This window comes from Primulina tabacum, chromosome 3, assembly GCF_025594145.1.
Source record: "Primulina tabacum isolate GXHZ01 chromosome 3, ASM2559414v2, whole genome shotgun sequence".
In the NCBI taxonomy this organism is placed as follows: Eukaryota; Viridiplantae; Streptophyta; class Magnoliopsida; order Lamiales; family Gesneriaceae; genus Primulina; species Primulina tabacum.
This window is the reverse complement of record NC_134552.1, coordinates 11,870,691-11,891,561: the sequence shown is the minus strand read 5'-3', so window position 1 is coordinate 11,891,561 and position 20,871 is coordinate 11,870,691. Positions and strand designations below refer to the sequence as shown.

At 36.4% G+C, this 20,871-nt stretch overlaps 5 protein-coding genes across 12 annotated transcripts; 3 read left to right on the top strand and 2 right to left on the bottom strand.

The window, feature by feature from the left end:
* Positions 1-913: 913 nt before the first annotated feature.
* Positions 914-3,719, top strand: LOC142540355 (IAA-amino acid hydrolase ILR1-like 5). The gene is made up of 5 exons (XM_075646455.1): positions 914-1,338; positions 1,494-1,619; positions 2,193-2,507; positions 2,950-3,078; positions 3,181-3,719. Exons 1-5 carry the CDS (start codon positions 997-999, stop codon positions 3,556-3,558), a joined length of 1,290 nt encoding a protein of 429 aa, XP_075502570.1. The 5' UTR covers positions 914-996; the 3' UTR covers positions 3,559-3,719.
* Positions 3,720-7,716: 3,997 nt separating this feature from the next.
* On the top strand, positions 7,717-9,994 carry LOC142540356 (uncharacterized). Its single transcript, XM_075646456.1, has 3 exons — positions 7,717-7,794; positions 8,018-8,925; positions 9,668-9,994. The coding sequence occupies exons 2-3, from the start codon at positions 8,023-8,025 to the stop codon at positions 9,749-9,751; spliced, it is 987 nt and encodes a 328-aa protein (XP_075502571.1). The 5' UTR covers positions 7,717-7,794; positions 8,018-8,022; the 3' UTR covers positions 9,752-9,994.
* A 196-nt stretch (positions 9,995-10,190) lies between these two features.
* Positions 10,191-12,643, top strand: LOC142540358 (uncharacterized). Of its 5 annotated transcripts, XR_012819085.1 has the most exons (5): positions 10,191-11,167; positions 11,421-11,537; positions 11,679-11,856; positions 11,927-12,081; positions 12,121-12,643. XR_012819085.1 is itself a non-coding variant. In XM_075646458.1 (4 exons), the coding sequence occupies exons 1-4, from the start codon at positions 10,964-10,966 to the stop codon at positions 12,022-12,024; spliced, it is 588 nt and encodes a 195-aa protein (XP_075502573.1). In that variant the 5' UTR covers positions 10,191-10,963; the 3' UTR covers positions 12,025-12,643. The 5 variants fall into 5 exon arrangements, 3 of the variants coding, with proteins under 3 accessions (XP_075502573.1, XP_075502572.1, XP_075502574.1); XM_075646458.1 differs by having other exon boundaries at positions 11,936-12,643; XM_075646457.1 differs by having other exon boundaries at positions 11,927-12,643.
* A 105-nt stretch (positions 12,644-12,748) lies between these two features.
* On the bottom strand, positions 12,749-15,787 carry LOC142540350 (uncharacterized). 4 transcript variants are annotated; one of them, XM_075646441.1, is made up of 4 exons: positions 15,678-15,733; positions 15,009-15,092; positions 14,685-14,822; positions 12,749-14,569 (listed from the first exon to the last, which is right to left on the bottom strand). In XM_075646441.1, the coding sequence occupies exon 4, from the start codon at positions 14,565-14,567 to the stop codon at positions 13,032-13,034; it is 1,536 nt and encodes a 511-aa protein (XP_075502556.1). In that variant the 5' UTR covers positions 14,568-14,569; positions 14,685-14,822; positions 15,009-15,092; positions 15,678-15,733; the 3' UTR covers positions 12,749-13,031. The 4 variants fall into 4 exon arrangements, with proteins under 4 accessions (XP_075502556.1, XP_075502554.1, XP_075502553.1 ...); XM_075646439.1 differs by having other exon boundaries at positions 14,700-14,822; XM_075646438.1 differs by lacking the exon at positions 14,685-14,822 and having other exon boundaries at positions 15,678-15,787.
* A 730-nt stretch (positions 15,788-16,517) lies between these two features.
* LOC142540352 (NDR1/HIN1-like protein 26) lies at positions 16,518-17,394 on the bottom strand. The gene has a single exon (XM_075646443.1). The coding sequence runs from the start codon at positions 17,340-17,342 to the stop codon at positions 16,707-16,709; it is 636 nt and encodes a 211-aa protein (XP_075502558.1). The 5' UTR covers positions 17,343-17,394; the 3' UTR covers positions 16,518-16,706.
* Between the last annotated feature and the right edge of the window lie 3,477 nt (positions 17,395-20,871).

Genomic DNA, 20,871 nt, shown 5'->3' with positions numbered 1-20,871 from the left:
TATCCAAGGTTGAATTACCTGAGCAAAACCATGAAAATGCTCCTTCCTTCAGCTCTTAAGGTACTGGAGCGGGCTCAAATTTACCAGCTTCCTACATGCATGCACAAGCCCAGTAGTCATGAGTCTCATCATCCTTATTGATTATTTGTTTTTTGATTGTCAGCATTTTCTCTGTATTATATTTTGATTTAAAATGGATTTGTTTCACACAAGAGTGGATTACTTTTCCAAGTCCCACAACGGCCATTGCAATCTTTCACTGTCATAAATTTGGAGATACCCGAATAAGGAAGTACATGCAAACTAATTTAGTGTTGCGAAATTGTCATATTTCTTGAAAGTTTATATTATCACTCTAATTTTCGATCACACAAATATAAATTCGATTATAATTTTATAATATTTACTATTACTATGTTAAAACTATCATTCTCTCTCAAAGTTATTTCGCAATAACGTAACAAAAGTGGTTTATTCCTGAATATGTTTGTATATTAATTAATGAGTAGGTCTTTTGTGAGATCTGTCTCACAAAATAAGACTTATGAGATCGTCTCACACAAATTTTTTTCATAATTAATATATGTGAAGATCGACCTCGTCCGCGTGCGAAGAAGACGGTGGGCATCGCATGGAGTCTCTGTGCGATGAAGTATCCATCATATTTTTTAATTTTTTAAATAATTTAAAATTATCAAAAAAAATCCAAGAATTGGAAGGAAAAAAAGTATGGAATTGTTTTAAAAAATTCAAAATCGAACTAATATATTTTATAAAATTCAAATATTTGTCAGTAAATAAATATTCATTTAATTTATTTTGCACAGTCTTCAATTTAAATTATTAATTAAAATAAAATAAAAAATTTAATATTTCAACCCACTTATCTCACCAGTATACATGCTCGGGAAACAAACATTTGCAAGTTGAGGGTAAGTCGATTTGGTGGAATATAAAGAATCAAACCTAATCTCCTCACAGTGTAAGAAAGGAATCATGTTTCATAATTCTAATCGTCTGACAATTTTGCTCGTAACTCTGACAATTTCTGTAGAATATTCTGCGGCAGAGTATTACACTCAAGAATATGTTCAGCAGATTCTGAACTCCGCCAAGAAAGACAAAGATTGGTTGGTGTCAGTCAGAAGAAAAATCCATGAAACCCCAGAGCTCCGATTCCAAGAATTCAAGACCAGTGCTCTCGTCCGCAGTGAACTCGATAAACTTGGAATTTCGTATGAGTACCCATTTGCCAAAACTGGTTTGGTTGCCCAGATCGGCTCGGGTTCTCCACCCGTTGTTGCTCTGCGTGCTGACATGGATGCTCTCCCTTTGCAGGTTGGTCAATATCTGTGGGCGATTTTCTGGTCAGGGATGAAAGATGAAGTTTTTTCTTCAAAGTCTTTGGACCCTTATTTGTTAACCCAATGCTCGTGGAATTGTTATGCCCTTTTTGATCAAATCTTTTGTTTTTTGTTTCATATAAATTTTAGGAGCTGGTGGAGTGGGAGCATAAGAGCAAAGTTGATGGTATAATGCATGGATGTGGGCATGATGCTCACACTGCGATGCTTCTTGGTGCTGCTAAATTACTCAATGAAAGGAGGGATAAGCTTAATGTGAGTTTAACTTGGATAAATTTTTTGATGGTGATGAATTTTTCAGTAAATTTTCATTGTCACTAATTGTTTATTTTTCATGCATAATTTGTGCTTTTCTTGGGTCACTTTTGCATTCAGACAATCTATGTTCCAAGTTAACAAAATATCCCTTCCATATGGATAACTGCTGCTTGCAAATCATGCACGTATAGAGTTGAAAACTTGCGGAGTTCTGCTGCATTGGGAGACCCGTTTTATGTGGTAAATAATGATTTGATTTAAACATTTTTTAGACCCGTTTTATGAGGTAACTACTGAAGCAAGATAAAAGCATCTATAGCCTATAGGTGCTTTTCATTTGTTTCTTAGCTAAGATTGTTTGTCCTTTGAACTTGATATGCTATTGTGAGCTCATAATGGGTCCGTGGGTTTGAGAAGGCGAAACACGCATTGTTATGAGTGTTCATGTATTTGTGATGCCTTTTACTTTTGAAGTAGCTTATTTGATCATTTCTGCTTTTTTTTTCTTGATCAATTATAAGAGAAACACTAATGTTATTTTATCTTGATTTGTGTTGAATGATGCTTAAGGGTACTGTGAAACTTCTATTTCAACCTGCGGAGGAAGGAGGTGCCGGTGCGTCTCACATGATAACAGAAGGTGCCCTTGGGGCTGCAGAAGCAATCTTTGGAATGCATGTTGATTTTGAATCTCGGACAGGAAGTATAGCTAGTATTGCTGGACCTGTTTTAGCCGCTGTCTCATTTTTTGAAGCGAAAATAGAAGGAAAAGGAGGGCATGGTGCTGCGCCACACAACAGCATTGATCCAGTACTGGCTGCATCTTTTGCAATCTTGGCATTGCAACAGCTCATTTCAAGAGAAACAGATCCACTTCATAGTCAAGTATGTCACCCTTCATTGCCTCTTTACTGCGACATTTAATTTAACTAAATGTTAAATTTTTCCGAAGGTTATAGAATCAATATTCATCTAAAAGACTAAGCTAAATATATATATGTATATATTCATCTAAAAGCCAAAATCACTTGCTTTCTTCTTGGTAAGTTCGATTCAAAATCTTTGCAAGCCTGTCGATTAAACTTTGTTCATTACAGGGTTATTGCACAGGCTCCCTGAAAACTTAACAAATTAGTATCTCTAGAATAATATCGTCGGGGACTCAATGGTTTCCTTGTTACCTATGTGGCATAGCAATCAAAATATGCTGCTTGTGCTCTTGAGTAATTTAAAAAAAAATTGAGTTGAACTGTCATAATCATTTATAGCTTTTTGCATTGTGATAAGTGCTTGATTTGAATGTTTTAACTTTGAGTTCTCGCTGAAGGTTCTTTCTGTTACTTTTGTCCGAGGGGGGACAGCATTAAATGTAATCCCACAGTATGTTGAGTTTGGGGGTACTCTCAGGAGCCTTACCACTGAAGGCTTGCATCAACTCCAGCAAAGGGTGAAAGAGGTGATTCAAATACAGCCGTTCATGATTAACCTCACTATTTTATTCCTTTGAAAGTAGAAATTCGCAAACTAATGACCCTTTCATTTATTCTGTTATTCAAAGGTCATTGAAGGGCAGGCTACTGTACACAGGTGTAAGGCTCACGTCGATATGAAAGAAGCGGAGTTCCCTACTTATCCAGCTTGTGTGAATGACGAAAGATTACATCGACATGTTGAGAGAGTTGGTGAACTCTTACTTGGCACAGAGAACGTGAAGAAGGCTGCAAAAGTTATGGCTGGTGAGGACTTTGCTTTCTATCAAGAAGTGATTCCTGGAGCCATGTTCCAAATAGGAATTCGAAACGAGAAAGTGGGTTCGGTTCACTCCCCGCACTCGCCCTATTTCTTTCTTGATGAGGATGTACTTCCAATTGGAGCAGCCCTACACACTGCTATTGCTGAGGTTTATCTGAGAGATGGGAAGCAGTCTGATCTTTGAGTTGAACTATTTGTGAAGAGCTTCATCGGTTATCCTGGACTCAAAGGTGAAGTTGATGTCAGAGTCTGTATTTACATTCAAGGAACATTAACTTTTTTGTCTTAGAAGTATACAAATTCATGTCTGCTGCTATCAAAAACACAATCAACATCTTCTCTTTATTATTTTTGTGCAAAAATGAACAACTGAACCTCTGATATTTAATAGTAATAGAGAGCTACTTAATAATCTGAGGAAGGGTTAATAAGCATTATTTTATTTTATTTTATTTTCGAAAAAAAAAATTATTATATATTTTTGTAAAATAATTACACAATATCCAAAATCGAATTCACTTAGTGCCTACCAAAAAGATAGTAGTTGTGTTCTATAGTTATGAAAAAAGTTATGCTAATATAATTCAATTGAAACCAAATTAATTAATGTTAATTAGGACATCCACATCCATACTAATTAATGTATGTTATTAACTTTCCATCTCTTCAAAAAGTATAAGATGGATTTCAAAAAAAAAAAAAAAGTGTCGGATCCACGAGCCACATAATCATTATATTAACATTTTCTCATTATTAATACACTCACATTCATTTAATATCAACTTTCATTATTTATGGGTCTCACTATCCATTTATTTTCTTTTTTTATTTTATATTAATTAAATATTTTTCTAATTTTGTTTAAAAATGTACAACAAATATTATTGAAAATAAATAGTATTATTATTTTAAAAATAACTTAATTGCAATATTGATTAAAATATTATTAAAAAATAAAAAAACTGTTGGGCTCTTTGCTATCATTCTCTAAACTTATAAATTATAATTATTTAAAATAACATAATATTATTGATTATAATTAATTAATGTTTAATAGTTTTATTGATTATATTACGAGTTTTATTTATTTAATATTAAAAAAATATTACAAATATTTTTTTTGGAAGAATTTATTTTTCAGAACAAAACAAAAAGAATATATATATATATATATATAGTGTTAAAAAAGGCTTTGGTTTTTTTGTTTTATGTGAATTAATGAGATTAATTCTCATGAATTTCTATGCTGACGTAACAATCAAGATTAATAATCTATATATTCACATTTATGCATGAATATTAATTGATGTTAATAACTATTCATTAATGCACCAATGTGGGTGTTTTTAGGAACGGATTGATTAATTTTGTGAAATATTAATTGACATATTTAATGTTAGTAATGTTTGAATGTTACGTCTCATGTATGATATATATGTTAAAAATTATAAAAGAAAAATGTGATAACAACACTGTGAACTCTAATCAACAAAGAAACATTTAAATATTATTTTTAATTTAATCAAATCATATAATATAAATTTGTCAGAACAAAAATCAAATTTAATAAGTAATTATTGTGCTACATATGGCAGCGGACAAGTCGAATCATAGCCTACGCGTGTGAAAAACATTTCTAATTTCCTCATGTATTAGGCGTTTAATTTTAAACCAAAAAAAAAATTTTGTTCGATTTACCAAAAAAAATAAGTTCGTGTATGAAAAACATATATTATTCGTTCAACTACGAAATTTATTATTTTTTAAAACAATTGATTTATTTTTTGATGGTCAAAAGTAGGTAGATTTATGGAAATTGAACAAACATTTCTGCTGTGGATAAGAAAATGCGATTAATTAGCCTTCATTCATCTACCAAACATAGCTGGTCGCGGGAGTATTTTATTTTTTAACTTCGGTCAACTCTTTTTTTTTTCTTTTTCTGGTCCCAAGCTCCCTATTCTTGGACTCTTGTTAGACTGAAAGCAATTTAGAACTGAGTGAAATGAAAATAAAAAGCAATAACAAAGAGGCACAATATATATATAATTGTGCAGCAAACACATTCCAAATTCCAAACCCCATCCAAATTTCTTACGAATTTATTCATACACCCGATCCTCCCTCTCCCTCCCTCTCCCTCTAGTTCTCTCTCTCTCTCTCTCTCTCTCTCTGTATGTATTTATACAAGAGATGATAAATGTACAGAAAATGGTGGAATTTATGGAAGAATACAGTCTGATAATGGGAAGAATGAGGGATCGCTTGGCTTACTATTTGGTATTTAGAAGAAGAAGGTTGCTGAGGAGTGCTCCTGATTCGGATTCTTCTTCATTTCTTGTCTTCTTTTAACCCTTTCTTTCCTTACTACATATTATGTCATGCATATCATCATATATATATATATCTGTGTGCTGAAATTTCCCAGGTTTTATATGTATTTTTTAAGAATATTCTTTCTTAGAACAAGGAATCTCAAATACTCCAAATTGAAGTACTTGATTGATCTACTGTTTGAATCATTCTTGTCTAGATTTGTCCGCCTACCTTCATTCAATGGGGTGTCAAACTAAATAATTGTATGAGTAAAATGATTACATCATTCATTCCAAATCGAAATTACGATGAAATGACATAAACTTCTCTTCTATCTGAAAACACTCAGACTTTTTCATACCCTGATTCTTATATCCAAAAAAAGAGATAATTATCTAGTATTAATAACCATTTCTTGTTTGTTGTTATGTGCTGAAAAATAGGGAGAATATATTGAAATGGAGTAGACGACATTTCAATACAAAAAGCATGGAATTAGTTTGATATTTGTTCCTTGTGATGATGATAAAAGGTCCAAGAGAATTAGTTCAAATGTCTCGATCTACCCATTTAATTATACGGGCTTGTGCATTAATTTTATTTTAGAATCAGAAAATAATCACATTTAATGGGTGGAGGCCGCTCAATAAAAACGTTCTTTTCTTATGAGACGGTAATTACGAATCTTTATATGTGAGACATGTCAAACCTATCGATATTCATAATAAAAAGTAATATATTTTCATGGATGACCCAAATAAAAGATATGTCTCACAAAATACGATCCGTGAGACCGTCTCACACAAGTTTTTGCCAAACATTTATAATCACTCATGGGGATTTTTTTTTTAACAATTTCTCTTATGGACCTTGCTACCTTTTAAAATTGAATGTGTTACATTACATATATATAGAGTAGAGTTATATATTTCTTTTTTCTACGATCATTATTATCACAACGTGACAACAATAGATGATTATGCATCCATCATTTAAATGTACGCAATATCAAATTCCAATACAATTATTATGATGAAATTAGATTTTTCTATTATGGTAAGAACTGGGTAAATTGCAAATAATTCCCTCATAAAATATCAAAATAGTTGATAACCTGAAGTGAAAAATAAATTGGCGTCAACCTCTCATGTTATCTAAAAATAAGCTTTAAATAATTTCAATTTCATAATTTTAGATGTACAGACTTTTAATACTTCGGACAATATGTGATTCACATTTTATGTGTTTGAATGTGCAAAAGTTATCATTAAAATCAAACAATAAATGTTTTTAGAGTTAAAATCTAATATTTTTTTTCAACATAACACTATAAAATGATCAAAGAAATAAAATAAAAATAACATAACTTGACTAAAACAATAAAACAGAAAAAAATAATGTGATTTATATTTATTTGTAATGATAATTAAATTTTGAATTATATGTAAAAAATTTGATAAAAAAATTATTTCGTTACAATAGAGAAATTATAATCACATTAATATTATTATGGGCGTAGCGTTTTTAAAAAATATATAAGAATGAATGAAGTAGAAATATAATATATAATGATAAAATAATATTATATTTGTTATGATTGTTAACAATGAGATAATTAAGAATCTTTTGATGAATTGACAAAATTCTCCTTCCACTTTTGCGGCGACGGCGGCGGGAGGAGGAGGGGGTGGTCGATAGCGGAGGCGGCGATGGTTGGCCGTCGACGGGGATGGTCGGTCGGCGGTCGGTGGAGGGAAGTGGTGGTGAGTTTGAATTTAAGAGAAGAGTAAAATTGAAAAAATAAGATGGACTAAGAGTGAGATAAATAATCCTAGTAATCTTAGGAGGTGAGCAGTGATTATTTTATCACAGTTAATATAAATTAAATGAGTTAAAAAATCATAAATCCACTTTATCCTTCCAACCAAACATTGAGAATTTAATCGAGCCGACTTGAGTTTTTTGGGGTCTTTAAAAGATATTGTTCAAAACTGAAAGAATTAAATTGCAAGAAACATAAATTTAATAACCTTGTGCACAACACACTTTGTTTCGAAGAAGAAGAAGACTCGTCTCTTTCGTTTCTCGTTTCCCCTTTCGCCAGGTAAGATTTTTCCCTATAAATTTTGTTTTCGATTTTCAACATGTCGTATGTTCACTCGCATGTGCAAATATATGATGTTTTCAATCGTTTAAGCTTCTAAAATCACCATTTCCGTGTTCAATTTTTTTACCTATGTTCGTGCTCTTTTTTCATATATGTCATTTTAATCTTGTTCTCGTTTGAACTTTTCTGGGTTTTGATTGAATTAATATTTTAACCACAGTGAAAATGATGGGTTTGGGTTGTGGGGGTGATGGAGCCGGAGGAAACTCGTCATCTTCAACCTCAAATTTATCAGCTTCAGCCCCACCGTTCACAATCGATAGATCAAACCCAAACCGTAATTCAAATCCTCTTGTGCATTATCCTGAATCGTGTTATGGCACTGAACCCTTTAGCCACAATTGGAAGTATACAAACTCAATATCCCATAAACCTGAACTGGATATACTTTCAACCAGAACCACTAGTTTTCCGTTATCTGATGACTACCGTTTATCAGATGCTATTTCTACGAGTCCGTCTCCTACCCATTGTATGGCTTTTAGTCGTGATGCCAAAACCTTGGGGAATACGCTTGCTTATGGTGGTGGAGTGAAGTCTTATTATCCACCTTTTGTACATCCTATGGTTGACAAAAGTAGCCCATTGGTTGAGGACGGATCAGCTTACACTCATAGTGTGATTGACCAGGATTACAGGCCTGAGTGGATGCATAGGTTGAAATATAATCAATTACCAGTGGGCAGCTGTCTAAAAGAATTGATAATGGAAGTTTCTCTTCTGGGAGGGAAAAAATTGGGGTCATGTCAGCTCAGATTGATTATACTCATCGTGCAATTTGATGGGGATTATATGACTGAGCAGATCGATAGTTTAGATATCAATGGAATTCAATATAAAAGAGTTGAACTTGATGGAAGCTACTCTTCACGCATGGAAAATATCGTGGACACGTCTTCTCGATTCAGTTATACTCAAAATTCATATGATTGGGAGTACAGGCCCCAGCAGATGGATAGTTTGAGTATCAATGGAAATCTGTATAAAAGAGCTGAACTTGATGGAAATTTACGTTCCGAGAGGGCAGAAATTGTGGCTCACACATTTATACAAATCCTGTCAATGACGGTATAGTCATAATCTTTTCTTTGATTATTATTCCTGGCTTGTGCAGAGCCTTAGGTTGGAGGGTGCAGCCGACCATCTTGACCCTGGAATTTGAATCTTTACATAAATAAAATGAAAATTTAGTGGAATGGATTATAGTTTTAGGCCCCATAAATTTCCTCCACACCCAATTGGACTATTGGCTCCACAACCGAGATTCAGTTAGATGAATATTTTTCGATTCAGTTTGTGTTCAAATTCATGAAATAGAGGAATGTTTTTTGTGGGACATTCGGCAACTCACATTTATCATAAATGTGCTTGTGTGAAAGAGTCATTATGTGAACTGATTGCACTATGAGTGTGGTGCTATGTTTTGGTTTCTCAGATAGAACTTGCATTTTTTATGCATTGCTGTATTTTTACAGTTGAGAAGGTTTGAGAATTCTCTTAAATGTCGGATGAATGCATGTAATAAGGAGTTTAATCACTCTTAACATCACGTGATATTATTTTTGGCACTTCTGACATGCCTATCTGTGGCATATGCAAAAGTCTGATTTATGATATGTTTTCTGGTCTAACTATTTTTGTTTAAACTATATCCAGTTTTACTTTGATCTCAGTTTCAATGTTAGCTTAATGACTCGATAAAACTCATATGCAGAAATACAAGCTGAGCCCACAAACTTTACTTCCTCTGGGAGTATGCACACAAAGTGTGTGTGTATCTGACATAAATTACTTATCTGTCAATGAACAGGATGTGGAATTGAATTTGGAGACAAATCTGGAGAAATATATAGAAGATCTAATTGGGTTACTGACAGGGCAGTTGGAATTCTAACTGTGGAGTGTGTGAATGATAAGTTATGTTTCGAGAAAAATCCAAGCTTCCCGGTTTCCGGATCGACTTTTCCGGAATATCTTATCACATGAGATGCACGATAGAAACTATAAAAACTCATGCAGTTCGCATGAAAAACATGTTAGGCCTGATGATACTACTTTCACTAGTTCCATTTCAGTAACAAGATCTTCACCTACTGTGGTTATTATGCCACCACCTGCTATACCCAATATTTTCGGACAACTTGATGATTCTCGTAAACCTGCAGAAAATGACGATGTTGCTGGTGTTTGCAATGTGCATTTTGATTGCTCCAATCCATCAAACAATAAAGATCATGGCTCAAAACCAAGCTCTGAGATCAAAGAAGGTTCCCTTGACCCAAAATTTTCTAAGCAATGCAATGACAGAGGCTCCCTTTCGTTATCTGCAGTAAATGAATTTTCAAGTTCCCAGCATATCAATGATACATTTGAGGGAAATATCAGAAAGAGATGCTCTAAAATAACGGATTCGATTTTCTCCCATGGGTTGGCTATGGCTGATGATAGTGTTCAAGTAGTTAACTTGGTTGAGGATTTGTGGGACTTTATAGATCACAACAACCTCGCTGTGGATTCTCCTTGCTGGAAAGCGGCACCATCCTCTCAATTTTCAGCATTTGATGGTGCAGCTGGCAGCTCTCACAATTTTATAAGGAAATTGGATGAAAAGTTTGGCTTTGATGAAGCAAAACATAAAGATTTCTGTTCGTTGGATGATCCAACCAGAGCTTTTCCTGCTAAGGCTGGTCAAATCGATGAGAATGATGAAAATATATTTGTAAAAACCAATGTAGTACTTCCGTTAGAGAGTATCCAGGATGTTAATCACCCGAGTAAAGAACAGATTTTATCAGATGATGCTAAAGCTGAAAATTTTGGGGTTTCAACTTTGAGAAGCAGCAAGGAAGTTCAGATAGAGGATGCCCTTGAGATGCCGAGGCTAAACTTTGACTCACCTGAAAACTTGAATCGTGGTTCTCATGACCTGAAACATTTCAGCGGTAAAGGAGAAGTTGAGATGAATCTCAATGATGCCTCTGAAAGTAGTGGTGCTGTTTCGTTTCAAGTGATTGAGAAAGTCCTAGCTTCACCTTTTTCTCAAGAAGATGCCATTGTGCATGTTGAACTACGACCAGATTAAAAAATCAAAACAACGATTAAAACAATGCGTTATCTTTCAGAGATGCTTCTGTCTCATCTTTCATATGATGCATGCGCTTTGGAAGAAGAAGACATCTTGGCTCTGAATCACACAATCAGCAATCTTGATGCTTGTATGAGTAGTAAAACTCTTCGGCCAAGAAATAAGCAAGAATCTTCCAATCTTATGGGATACATATCCGAGAAATTTGGAGAGTGTCATGATATGGTATGCCTTGGACTCGTATGACCGAGCAAAAGGGGTGTGTTGGTCCTTTATTTTTGTAAAGACTCGGTTAGTCAGCAATATATTTTCCAGTTTTCTACTGCCAGGTTTTACCAACTCTCTAATTGCCATTGAGCTCTCATGTACTCATGTTCCAGATCTTGGAACATTTTGTTTTGAGTATGTATTTGGTTCCTTTCATCAAAAAAATTCTTAGTTGTTTCTTAAATATAAATTTGCATATTTTTTTCTTCAGGGTACTGTTGATTATAAACATGGGCATGCAAAGGATGGTGAGAGAGTTGAGAAATCACCTGTTTTTTCTTTCTTGAGGGATGATACAGACCTAACAAGAGATGATGGTATGGCAAAGGTACGCCTCTTTCATTGTAAATTCATGTCCAAACGATGAAAGCATTGCTGTGAATTGTGGGTAATATCGTGTCTAAATTACATGTATTTGCCAATATCATCAACTACTATTGTTCATCTAATATGGACTGCTGAATAATAGTCCATAAAGATGGTACTCGAGGAAAATATCCTCTATAATGAAGAAACGGATTCTCAAGCAAAACTCTTTAAGAGCTTGTGGCACGAGGCTGAAGCTGCACTGTGTTCCATCAGCTATAAAGCTCGCTTTGACCGATTGAAAATTGAGATGGAACAATCAAAACCTAAATCATCAAAAGGTTAGATCTTACATAAATCATTCAATCTTGTTTTGCTTTCAAATGAATCAGAGTTTTTGAACACTCGCAGAAAATAAAGATGTCGCAGCAACGATGCAAAAGGTTCACATTTCACCTGCTCCAAGCACGTCTTCCAAGCTAACCTTTAAGTCTCAAGATATAGCATGATTCTAAAACCAACCACACAGGGTCGGATCTCTTCTGTCGCTGTCGCGGTTCAAGATTGTGATTAAAACGTCCCCATTATGAATCTAGCGGTTCAAGATTGTGATTAAAACGTCCCCATTATGTCTAGATTCAATATCTTGAAATCTCGAGAGGACAACTTGAAATCAATAGATATGAAAGTGAGCAGCAATCCAAGACACTCGTTGGAGATCATTTAGAAGGTGAGGCCTTAAATATGCTGAACCCGACTTCTTGCATCAAGCTATGCCCCTCGATGAAGAAAACCACGGTTTGTCTATAGCTGGTTATGGATATGAACCGGGTCATCCGTGCTCTAACACCCGTATCATAAGGCATTCTCATCCAAGTAGATATGGGTATTGTGATACTCTCTTTCAGCTAGGAAGAATTGGAAGAGGGGGTTTTCGATGGGAGGACTCGGGAAAGTAGCAAAATCATGGCACGAACCTCCTTTTCCCAATCATGGTGATGACATTGCCAATATATTTGTCGTCCCCTGTATATTTTTGTATATATGGATGTTTTGCTGAAACCTATTTGAAGTACCTGGACTTCGATTTTGTGAGGTTTTTATTTCTGGCCAAAAAACTATTGCATGGCGGTGGACAATTTCTTAATTTTTTGATATTAAAAAAACAAAAACGACCCCCGGTCCATTGAAAGACCAGATGGTGAACGAGGTGCAGAGGGTAATAGAGTAATATTAGATCAATGCAAAAATAATATCTTGATATTACAACAAGCCTCAGAATGTTCATACCAAAACAAAATTCACTCAAATAACAATTTATAAGATTGTAATACAACTTACAAGAAGATTATGTATCCAACCCTACCCTTATTTCATTTAAACAAATTCACCTGTCTTCTGATCCCAATTCAATGGTGGATCCCAAATTTTTTTACATGAAGATAGTTACATGGAAGCATTTGAAGGAAGGAAGACACGACCACCCCTCTGATTCCTATCCCTGCCACTACAACATTCATTCACCCATGTCATCATCTTCGACTTCTGCAGCACTTAAATCAAGATCGGCTAGCAGTTCGTCAATTGGAATGGAAGGAACATCTTCACCATCGGTCACAGAAGCCATTTCCGATGGCTGGTATTCTTTATTCTGGTATAGGGAGATGCTAAATCTCAACTCAGGATTCTCCTCCAGATCTCTCAAAAATTGTTCATACTCAGAGTTAATCTTTTCCTCGTTATCTCTACCTTTAGAAGTGAGATCAATCTCCATGTTGAGAGACTTGAGTTTCCATGATCGCAGCTTACCTTTCTTCTTCTGGCGTTTCTCTTCATAGCTCTTTTTTATCAATATTGCCTCTGGAAGTACGAGTCCCTTGTACTTGTCTAGTTCAATATCATTACTGTTGGCACCAAATAAATCATAACCGAGGGCGTAACCTCCGGGATTTAGAAGATGGCCCAGGTGTGTTCTCACATTGAAAATCGTGTCATTCTTTCCAAAATCAGATACTCGGGCAACTTGAGCATCAGCTAGAACATACCTTGAGCCACCAATGTTGACCTCAGAAGAAACAACCTCCACATCTAACACTATATATTCCACGAGCTGCTTAGAGGAGAGTAAGGGCTTGAAAGATGATCTCCAGTACTGCTCAGCATCCACGAAGCTGCTCCTCAGAGTGAATGGATCTAATAATGTGATGCTGTTGCTCACTTTAGTGCATATTACCAGTGGCCCGAGGTTTCCCAAACCGGCAGCCACTTTAGGAGGAAGACATATTAAATCCTCACGACATATTGGACAAATTTCAACAGAAAACGTGTACTTGTAGTTGTAACTATTGCTCTTTGGGTCATGGGACACAAGTTGTTTGTCATGCCGACTCCTAATCGGAGCTACTTTACCCAAAAACTCCACAAACTTAACACCATGATTCCTATTACGAAAGAAAAAATCAATCCCCTGGCCCAACTGCTTAATTCTTATTGCGCGTACAGCAGCAGCATGCTTAAGAATAAGCTGCTCGAGATAGAAAAAGTTGCGCCTGTGAGAAACATGCTGCCGCAGTTGCACTGCAGCCACCCATTGATCAGGATTTGCCTGCACTCGTGAACAAGATTCACACATCTGGTCTTGCACAACATATTCAACTGTGTAAGCTTGCTCAAGAATTGCCCCATTGAGAACCTCCTTCTGGACCCTTAACTTCACCTTAATCCTCTTGGAGTGGGGTTCAGTCCAAACAAATTCAGCATGCACTAAACTGACTTTATTCAAGTTCTTCAATCTCTTCACACAGAAGGTCAGCAACTTTTTGGATTCCAGCTGTGCTTTAATCCAAGTCCGAGGTGGCTGCAAATAGGCTTCACACTCGGGGCAATGGATGATAACGACATGCTTTTGTAGGTCTTCTGTGATGTCAACTTCAGACTGCAGGCATTTCGGACACATATTCGCAGCATTTGGTTGAATCAAAATGCCACATTTACAGCACAAAACACTACCAATTGTCTGGGTCACAGTAAACATGCCCACCTCTTGTGCCATTCCTAAGTAATTGAAAAATAAAAGAGACAATTACTTCATTGATGATTTAGGATACCTTGCACAAATAACAAACAAAAACCAAGAATTAGAAATATATTCTTAATTTTCTAGCAGTACAGGATAAAAAACCACCAAAAGGACTTTTTAGTTTCCTTGTCACAAAAAGTTTGCCAAACTCAGTCAATCAAAGTAGCTTCATAAAAACTTCACAGCATTCTCCCAAGGCATGATTCAACACTCACATGAGCTCGGAAGCTGTTTAAGCATACAAAGAGAAGTCAAAAATTAAATGTGATGTGAAGAAATAAACCTCTACAGCTAAAATTACTACTGGAATATGAAACATGGACCTGAATCGCCATGAAATCCATAAAGGATCACGTGTATATTTCGCAAATGAAGCATAGATTCAACCGTAAAAATACAAGAGAAAAACTTTACCACAATGGATATCGGAGATGTCACACATCCAATCCGAACCCCATCTTCGAAATGTTTTCAAAACCCAATAAATCTCATCGTTGCCTGCGTATTTAACAAAAACCAAATAATTCAATTCAGAGCCAGCAAAATCAAGATTCCATATTGTTAGTAATTCAAGGAACACACAACACAAGAAGTTACGTGGTTCGATCAATCGATCTACATCCACGGGAGGAACAAATCAAAGCTTTTATTCACAACACTTTCATGTACAAGATACGAGAGTTCTTCCACTTGGAATGATAACCTTCTTCCTATCACACAAGAACACACACTCTCTTCTATCTTTGCTACACTCTAGTGTAATTTTTAGGAGACTCGGTTTTTTTCTTTTCTTGTGGAATTCCTTTCCTTCTTATATGTGTAGCTGCTGCCTTTCCGATAAGTTCTTGAGCTAGCCAACCGCTCCCTTAACTGTCTTCTAACTTCCAGTAGCTGCACATACATACCTACACACCACTTCTCAGGTGTTTTGGTGACACATGCTTCCAACACATATTCAAAAGTCTCTCACGCAGAAATGTAAACCAAGCTCTAAGCTAAAGAAATGTCAGCAAAAGTTTAAAACTTATACATATATAAATCACACACAAACTACGAGAAATCAAGAAAAATACATAAATTAACCTTTGATGAGAGAAAATCCTATCGCCGACACTGATAATGGAAGAGGAAGAAGTGCAAAATTTGGCGAGTACAGGGCCGCGAGAAGGAAGTCGGTTTATACATTGCTAACAAATTGGGCCGATACCAAATAAATATATGTCCAAATTCGTAATGGGCTTAACCGACATATACATAGATTTACATATGGGCTTGGACTGGTACAAGTTTAGCCCATTTCAGTTTGCATTATGATACCATACCCATTTGTTTCGATTTGGATCTTTTCTCACTATAAAATTTGGCAGTGTTATTATTAGACATGTATTTTATTACAATTTTGAAATTTTATTTGTTGAAAAGAGAAGATAGAAATGTAATGATTAATGGTCTCCACCAAATTTTGCCTCTAAACTTTTTGTGCATCATTTTGTCATTTGATTTATAGCGTCTGGTTTGCCACATAACCACAATCTCCATTATCTTCTATATGTTAAACAAGAAAGACATGTAAAAATTAATTTTGGGATCTTGGTAGGTAAATCTAAAAATATACTTTCGTTCTAATTTCTTACTCTAGAAAAAAAAATTAATTAAAATATAACACTTTAAATCATGTGGGCTTATGCATACATATAAGATCCTTAATATTTATATATGTAAAAGCAATATGTGTGTGTGTCCCTTCTTCTTAGGGGTGACTAATCAAGTTAAATCACCACGAATTAAAAGTTTCCCCCAGTTAGACTCCAAGAAAGCAATATCCTTTAGGCTTTTGCAGCCATCATATAAAGCATGCAAATATGAAAATGAAGGCCACGCAAAAAGCTGAAAGGAGAAAGACAAGGTAAATTAACAGCTAACTGTTGCAAAGTTGCAAACTTTTCAGTTGCTTCTTTAATACAGATTTTACTAAACAGTTGGTGAATTTCACAGAAAACCAAGTCTTGAAAATGATGGAGAAAATCATACTATATAGCTCAATCTTTATTATATAAAAACCTAAGACCATGCATTTTTATAAGTTACAAAGTTAGCTCCAGCTGGTCTTCTTCACACTACGGTAGAACACTGCGTGCCTTGCTTGGAACTAAAGAGTTGGGAAGATACATGTCCCGATTGTAAAGTAGCCACACAATTTATAGCTAACCTATACCTCCCAGAAACCCAAGATCCCACTTTCCACCTGAGTTTTCCTATCACCTTGAAATTTAAGGCCAACTTCCCTGTGCTCTGATCGTGTTGAACTTCGTATACAAACGAAGGGGCAACGGGCTGCTGTTTCCCGATCAAAGACGCGCTTAAAAGGTTTGTTTCTTTGTGCCCTTGATAGAACGGAGAAATGGAAGAATCAGGAGTGATTTTTTGTTCTTTATATGATGCATATAGCCGAAATTCATCGAAGTAAATCCCGACTCGATTGTTGGGATTCTTGGATAAGAGAGTGAGCTGTATGGACGAGTTGACGAGAGGCGGTGTAGAAGTGAGGTTAAGCTGATTTATCTGAGCTTCTTGAAGTGAGAATTGTGGTTTTGTGGGGTGGAGGATGAGCCAAACAAGGACTATGAAGGATAAGATGGTGAGTAGGATTGTTAAGAAGTAAAAGAAGAGCTTTCTGTTGAACCTGTGGGATTTGAGTGCTTGTTTCTCAGCGCAGTGTTTGGGAGATTTCACATGAATTTGAGACATTTGCAGAGAGAGAGATAGATGGAAAGCTTGGTGTTGTGCTATATGGGAAATGGAGGGTTAATAAATAGAGCACATATTTGCTTTTGACTACCAATTCAAATTGTAATAGTTTCCCTCATGAAAACAAGTCAGAGTGAACATAAATTTTTTTGGTTCAATGATTTGTTTAATTTTTAAGTTTTTTTTCATTAAGTTTTCAATGTTAAATTTCCACTATTTTGGTTTTATGGTTGATCTGACACGAAAAAATATTAACATGACATCAAAATAAACCGATGAAGAATAAAAAATTTCTAACTTCTGAAAGCTAGCTCATGTCAACAATTTGAACAAAATAGTCCAACATTAAAAATCGATATAACAAAATCAAAATTTGAAAAATTGATCGATAAAAACTCAAAGTGGACAAAGTTTTGATGACTTTGATTACCTAGGAAAACTAATAGGTCTCCATTTTTTGTGTGTAAGAAAATAAAGGGTATGATATTCAAATCACTTTTATATATTCTTCTTAGTAAATGACCATCTTGATTCATGAATATGCATACACTACAATATCATGCAGATACTCAAATAAAGATTTGCTTTTAGAGTTAAATAATATTAATAAATTTTTATAATAAATAAATAAATAAGTGTAGGGAGTCAGTCTAACCAAGTCAGTTTTGGAATCCAAGGGAAATGCTTTTTTAAGATTTATTGGGAAGAAAAGTTGAGTACTTTTTTAAAGTGCTAAAAAGTAGTCACAAGCCAATAGGTAGAAGTATAGCATGTCCCATACATTGCAATTAAGGGACAACTTTGCAATAATCGTATGGGATTTGTCTTTTAGCCTGTCTGAATAATGATTTATAATTTAATCATGACAATTAATATAAAATGGGAAATAAAAATTTAAAAAAAACTTTTAATAAAATGTCGAAATAGGCTTTATGATAGCATTTAACAGTTGTAAATTCAAGGTATTTGATTTTCAAGAGGGAAAAACGAAACATTTTAAAATAAATTAATTAATAAATCTTATAATTTTTCATTTTAGAGACGTGGCTATAAAATACGAGGCCTAGATCTCATCAGCAAACTACTGGGCTCATGGTCCAGACTTGGTTAATAGAATGGGCCTTACAGCCCAGAAATTCAGAATTAAACAAGACCGGGTCTGGATCTTTGTATTTTCCTGACGGCGATCGACGATGGCAGAATATTGGGCTGATTTCTTAACATAGGACCTTGTGAATTAGTATCCCAACAGTTAATTTATAATGGGCCTAACTACTTATAGTTAATACAGATTGAGTTTGGCCTGAAAATATTAAGATAAAAAAAAAAAATTTAAAAAAGGAAAAGATATCGATTTTTTATTCAATTGGAAACTTTTTGGGTAAATGTTGGCAGCGTTTTTAATTTAATTTTGAGCAATGATTTAATTATAGATGATGTTGCTGAGGTCAGATCTTCGCTTGGAGAGCTCGGATCAAACCTTGACACACTGGCGGGGAGATCGGCACGTCAATCGTGGAGCTCAGATCCGGCACCTCGAAATCAAGAAACACAAACAAGAGTGTTAGGAGGGGGCCGGAAGGTTGTTCCGGCGTAGCCCCTCCGACGCTCAAGTCAGAGAATAGAAAACTGAGAGAGTAGTGTGTGGGCTGAGAGAATGTGAAAGTATGAATTGAATTAAGAGTTAACGAAACCTGGTATTTATAGGTGAACCATAGAGTCCTAGTTTTGGTAGGTTTAGATTCTCAGAATCTTCGGAAGATTTGGTCAGATATTGCCAGATTTGATTAGATTTCAATGGGCTTTACCTTTCTGGGCTTTGATTTATGTGGGCTATGCGCTTTAATTTCTGAGTAAGAGCTCTCGTAGGTGTGAGCCCACCTGCCACAGGACCTTGTGGGAGCTCGGCTCGGGAGCTCGGCCAAGCCGTCTCCAATCATCACGATATTAATATTAAGGAGGTCGGCTCGGCTTCACGCTGGGAGGTCGGCACGGGAGCTCGGTCGTCGGAGGTCGGCTGACTTCTCCAATTGATGGAATTTCTTATATAGGAGGTCGGCTGGGATGACCTCCCAGGTGACCTCCCGGGTCCTTAGAATGCTGGGCTCCCAACAAGGGGCTATCGAGAGCGGGCCGAGCCCATCCTCCATCCGGGGGTATCACGAGTCCCCCCCTCAAGTCGAGCTGACGTCGCAGACCAAAAGCTCGTGGTTGTATGAGCTCTCGGTGGCCCCTGATTACTGATCTCAAAGCTTACTGATGCGCTAACCTCATATGACTAAGTGCGGGTAAGTCCTGATGTGATGGGCAATAACCTCTAACCAAGCTTCTGGGATGTTCTGAGCTTAAGATGAACAAGCTAATGGACGTCCAGAGGAATGAAATCCTTCAGCTGAGCTTAGGAGCTCTCAATGATACCGATATGTGATGACGAAGCCCAGATGCTTCCCGATCTTAGAGGATTTCAGCCGTGCTGATCGAGAATGACCAAGTTATAGGGTGTTCTGACCCTAAAAATCGAGTTTTTCATCTGAGCTGATCTTTTGATCGCTCTGAACTGGAAGACGAAGTTATTAGCCGATCTGAATGACTAAGCAAAGTAGACCTCCACGCTGAGTTGTGAGAGTTGTAGCTGAACAGAACTGGCACCCAGAGTCCCTAACCAGATTAAGTCGTCCTTTCCCACGCTGAACTGATCAGGAGCTGAGGTTCACAGTTTCAAGCCCTGCTGATTCCCGAGCCAAAAATGAAACGTCGCTCCCACCTGTCAGTTTAACGACCAGCTTCACACATCCCGAGATGATCCTAGTCGTCCACCTAATCTCGATTTAACGATCCGATTTCCTCATGGTCCCTCTATAAATACGAACCACCCTCCTTCATTTCATTTTTCACTTTCCCATCGTTTAACCTCGGCCCCGATCTTCCAAAAGAATTCCTCCTTTTCCTCAGACTCCTGCTCTCCCGATCTTCAGTAGGTATTGTTTCATGGCCTTTCCCAACCGTTCTTCTGAGTCGACCTCCGAGGGGATCTTCCGAGAGGTGGATCAGTACGATCCCCTCACGGAGGTCGCCTCGGGATCAGGTGAGTATCCTGAGGCTGCGGGGGTCAGCTCCCGCCTCCTTACTGGTGATGATGGGGCAGCCCTGAATCAGCTCAGTCCCAGTCACCCCGAGGAGCCAATCAGGACGTCTGACCCCTGGTTCGAGCTCCACCCTTCGTGGCTGGATACCTCGGATGAGCTTCGCATCCGAGCTCTTTCTTATGCCCCAGCTGATTATGACTTTATATTCCCTCACTCTGAGGAGAGAGCAAACAACCCCCCTCCCGGCTACTACACTTTCTATCAAGATCAATTAGAGGGTGGCCTTCGCTTTCCTCTCCCCTCCTTCTTCCAAGAGATCAGCCAATTTTACCAAATCCACCTCGGTCAGTTTACCCCAAACGCCTTCCGCACTTTATGTAATTTCGTAGTTCTTTACAAAGCTTTAGGCTTCATACCTGACCCCCTTCTCTTTTCCTATTTTT

Excerpts from the sequence above, each read along its gene's own strand:
- LOC142540355 (XM_075646455.1), top strand. The coding sequence starts at position 997 with ATGTTTCATAATTCTAATCGTCTGACAATTTTGCTCGTAACTCTGACA. Across the intron at positions 1,620-2,192 it reads AAAGGAGGGATAAGCTTAAT|GGTACTGTGAAACTTCTATT; the intron begins GTGAGTTTAACT and ends ATGATGCTTAAG. Across the intron at positions 2,508-2,949 it reads CAGATCCACTTCATAGTCAA|GTTCTTTCTGTTACTTTTGT; the intron begins GTATGTCACCCT and ends TTCTCGCTGAAG.
- LOC142540356 (XM_075646456.1), top strand. The coding sequence starts at position 8,023 with ATGATGGGTTTGGGTTGTGGGGGTGATGGAGCCGGAGGAAACTCGTCA. Across the intron at positions 8,926-9,667 it reads TACAAATCCTGTCAATGACG|GATGTGGAATTGAATTTGGA; the intron begins GTATAGTCATAA and ends GTCAATGAACAG.
- LOC142540358 (XM_075646457.1), top strand. The coding sequence starts at position 10,964 with ATGCGTTATCTTTCAGAGATGCTTCTGTCTCATCTTTCATATGATGCA. Across the intron at positions 11,538-11,678 it reads GAGATGATGGTATGGCAAAG|TCCATAAAGATGGTACTCGA; the intron begins GTACGCCTCTTT and ends GCTGAATAATAG. Across the intron at positions 11,857-11,926 it reads AAAACCTAAATCATCAAAAG|AAAATAAAGATGTCGCAGCA; the intron begins GTTAGATCTTAC and ends GAACACTCGCAG.
- LOC142540350 (XM_075646438.1), bottom strand. The coding sequence starts at position 15,036 with ATGTGTGACATCTCCGATATCCATTGTG. Across the intron at positions 14,570-15,008 it reads CATCTCCGATATCCATTGTG|GAATGGCACAAGAGGTGGGC; the intron begins GTAAAGTTTTTC and ends TCAATTACTTAG.
- LOC142540352 (XM_075646443.1), bottom strand. The coding sequence starts at position 17,342 with ATGTCTCAAATTCATGTGAAATCTCCCAAACACTGCGCTGAGAAACAA.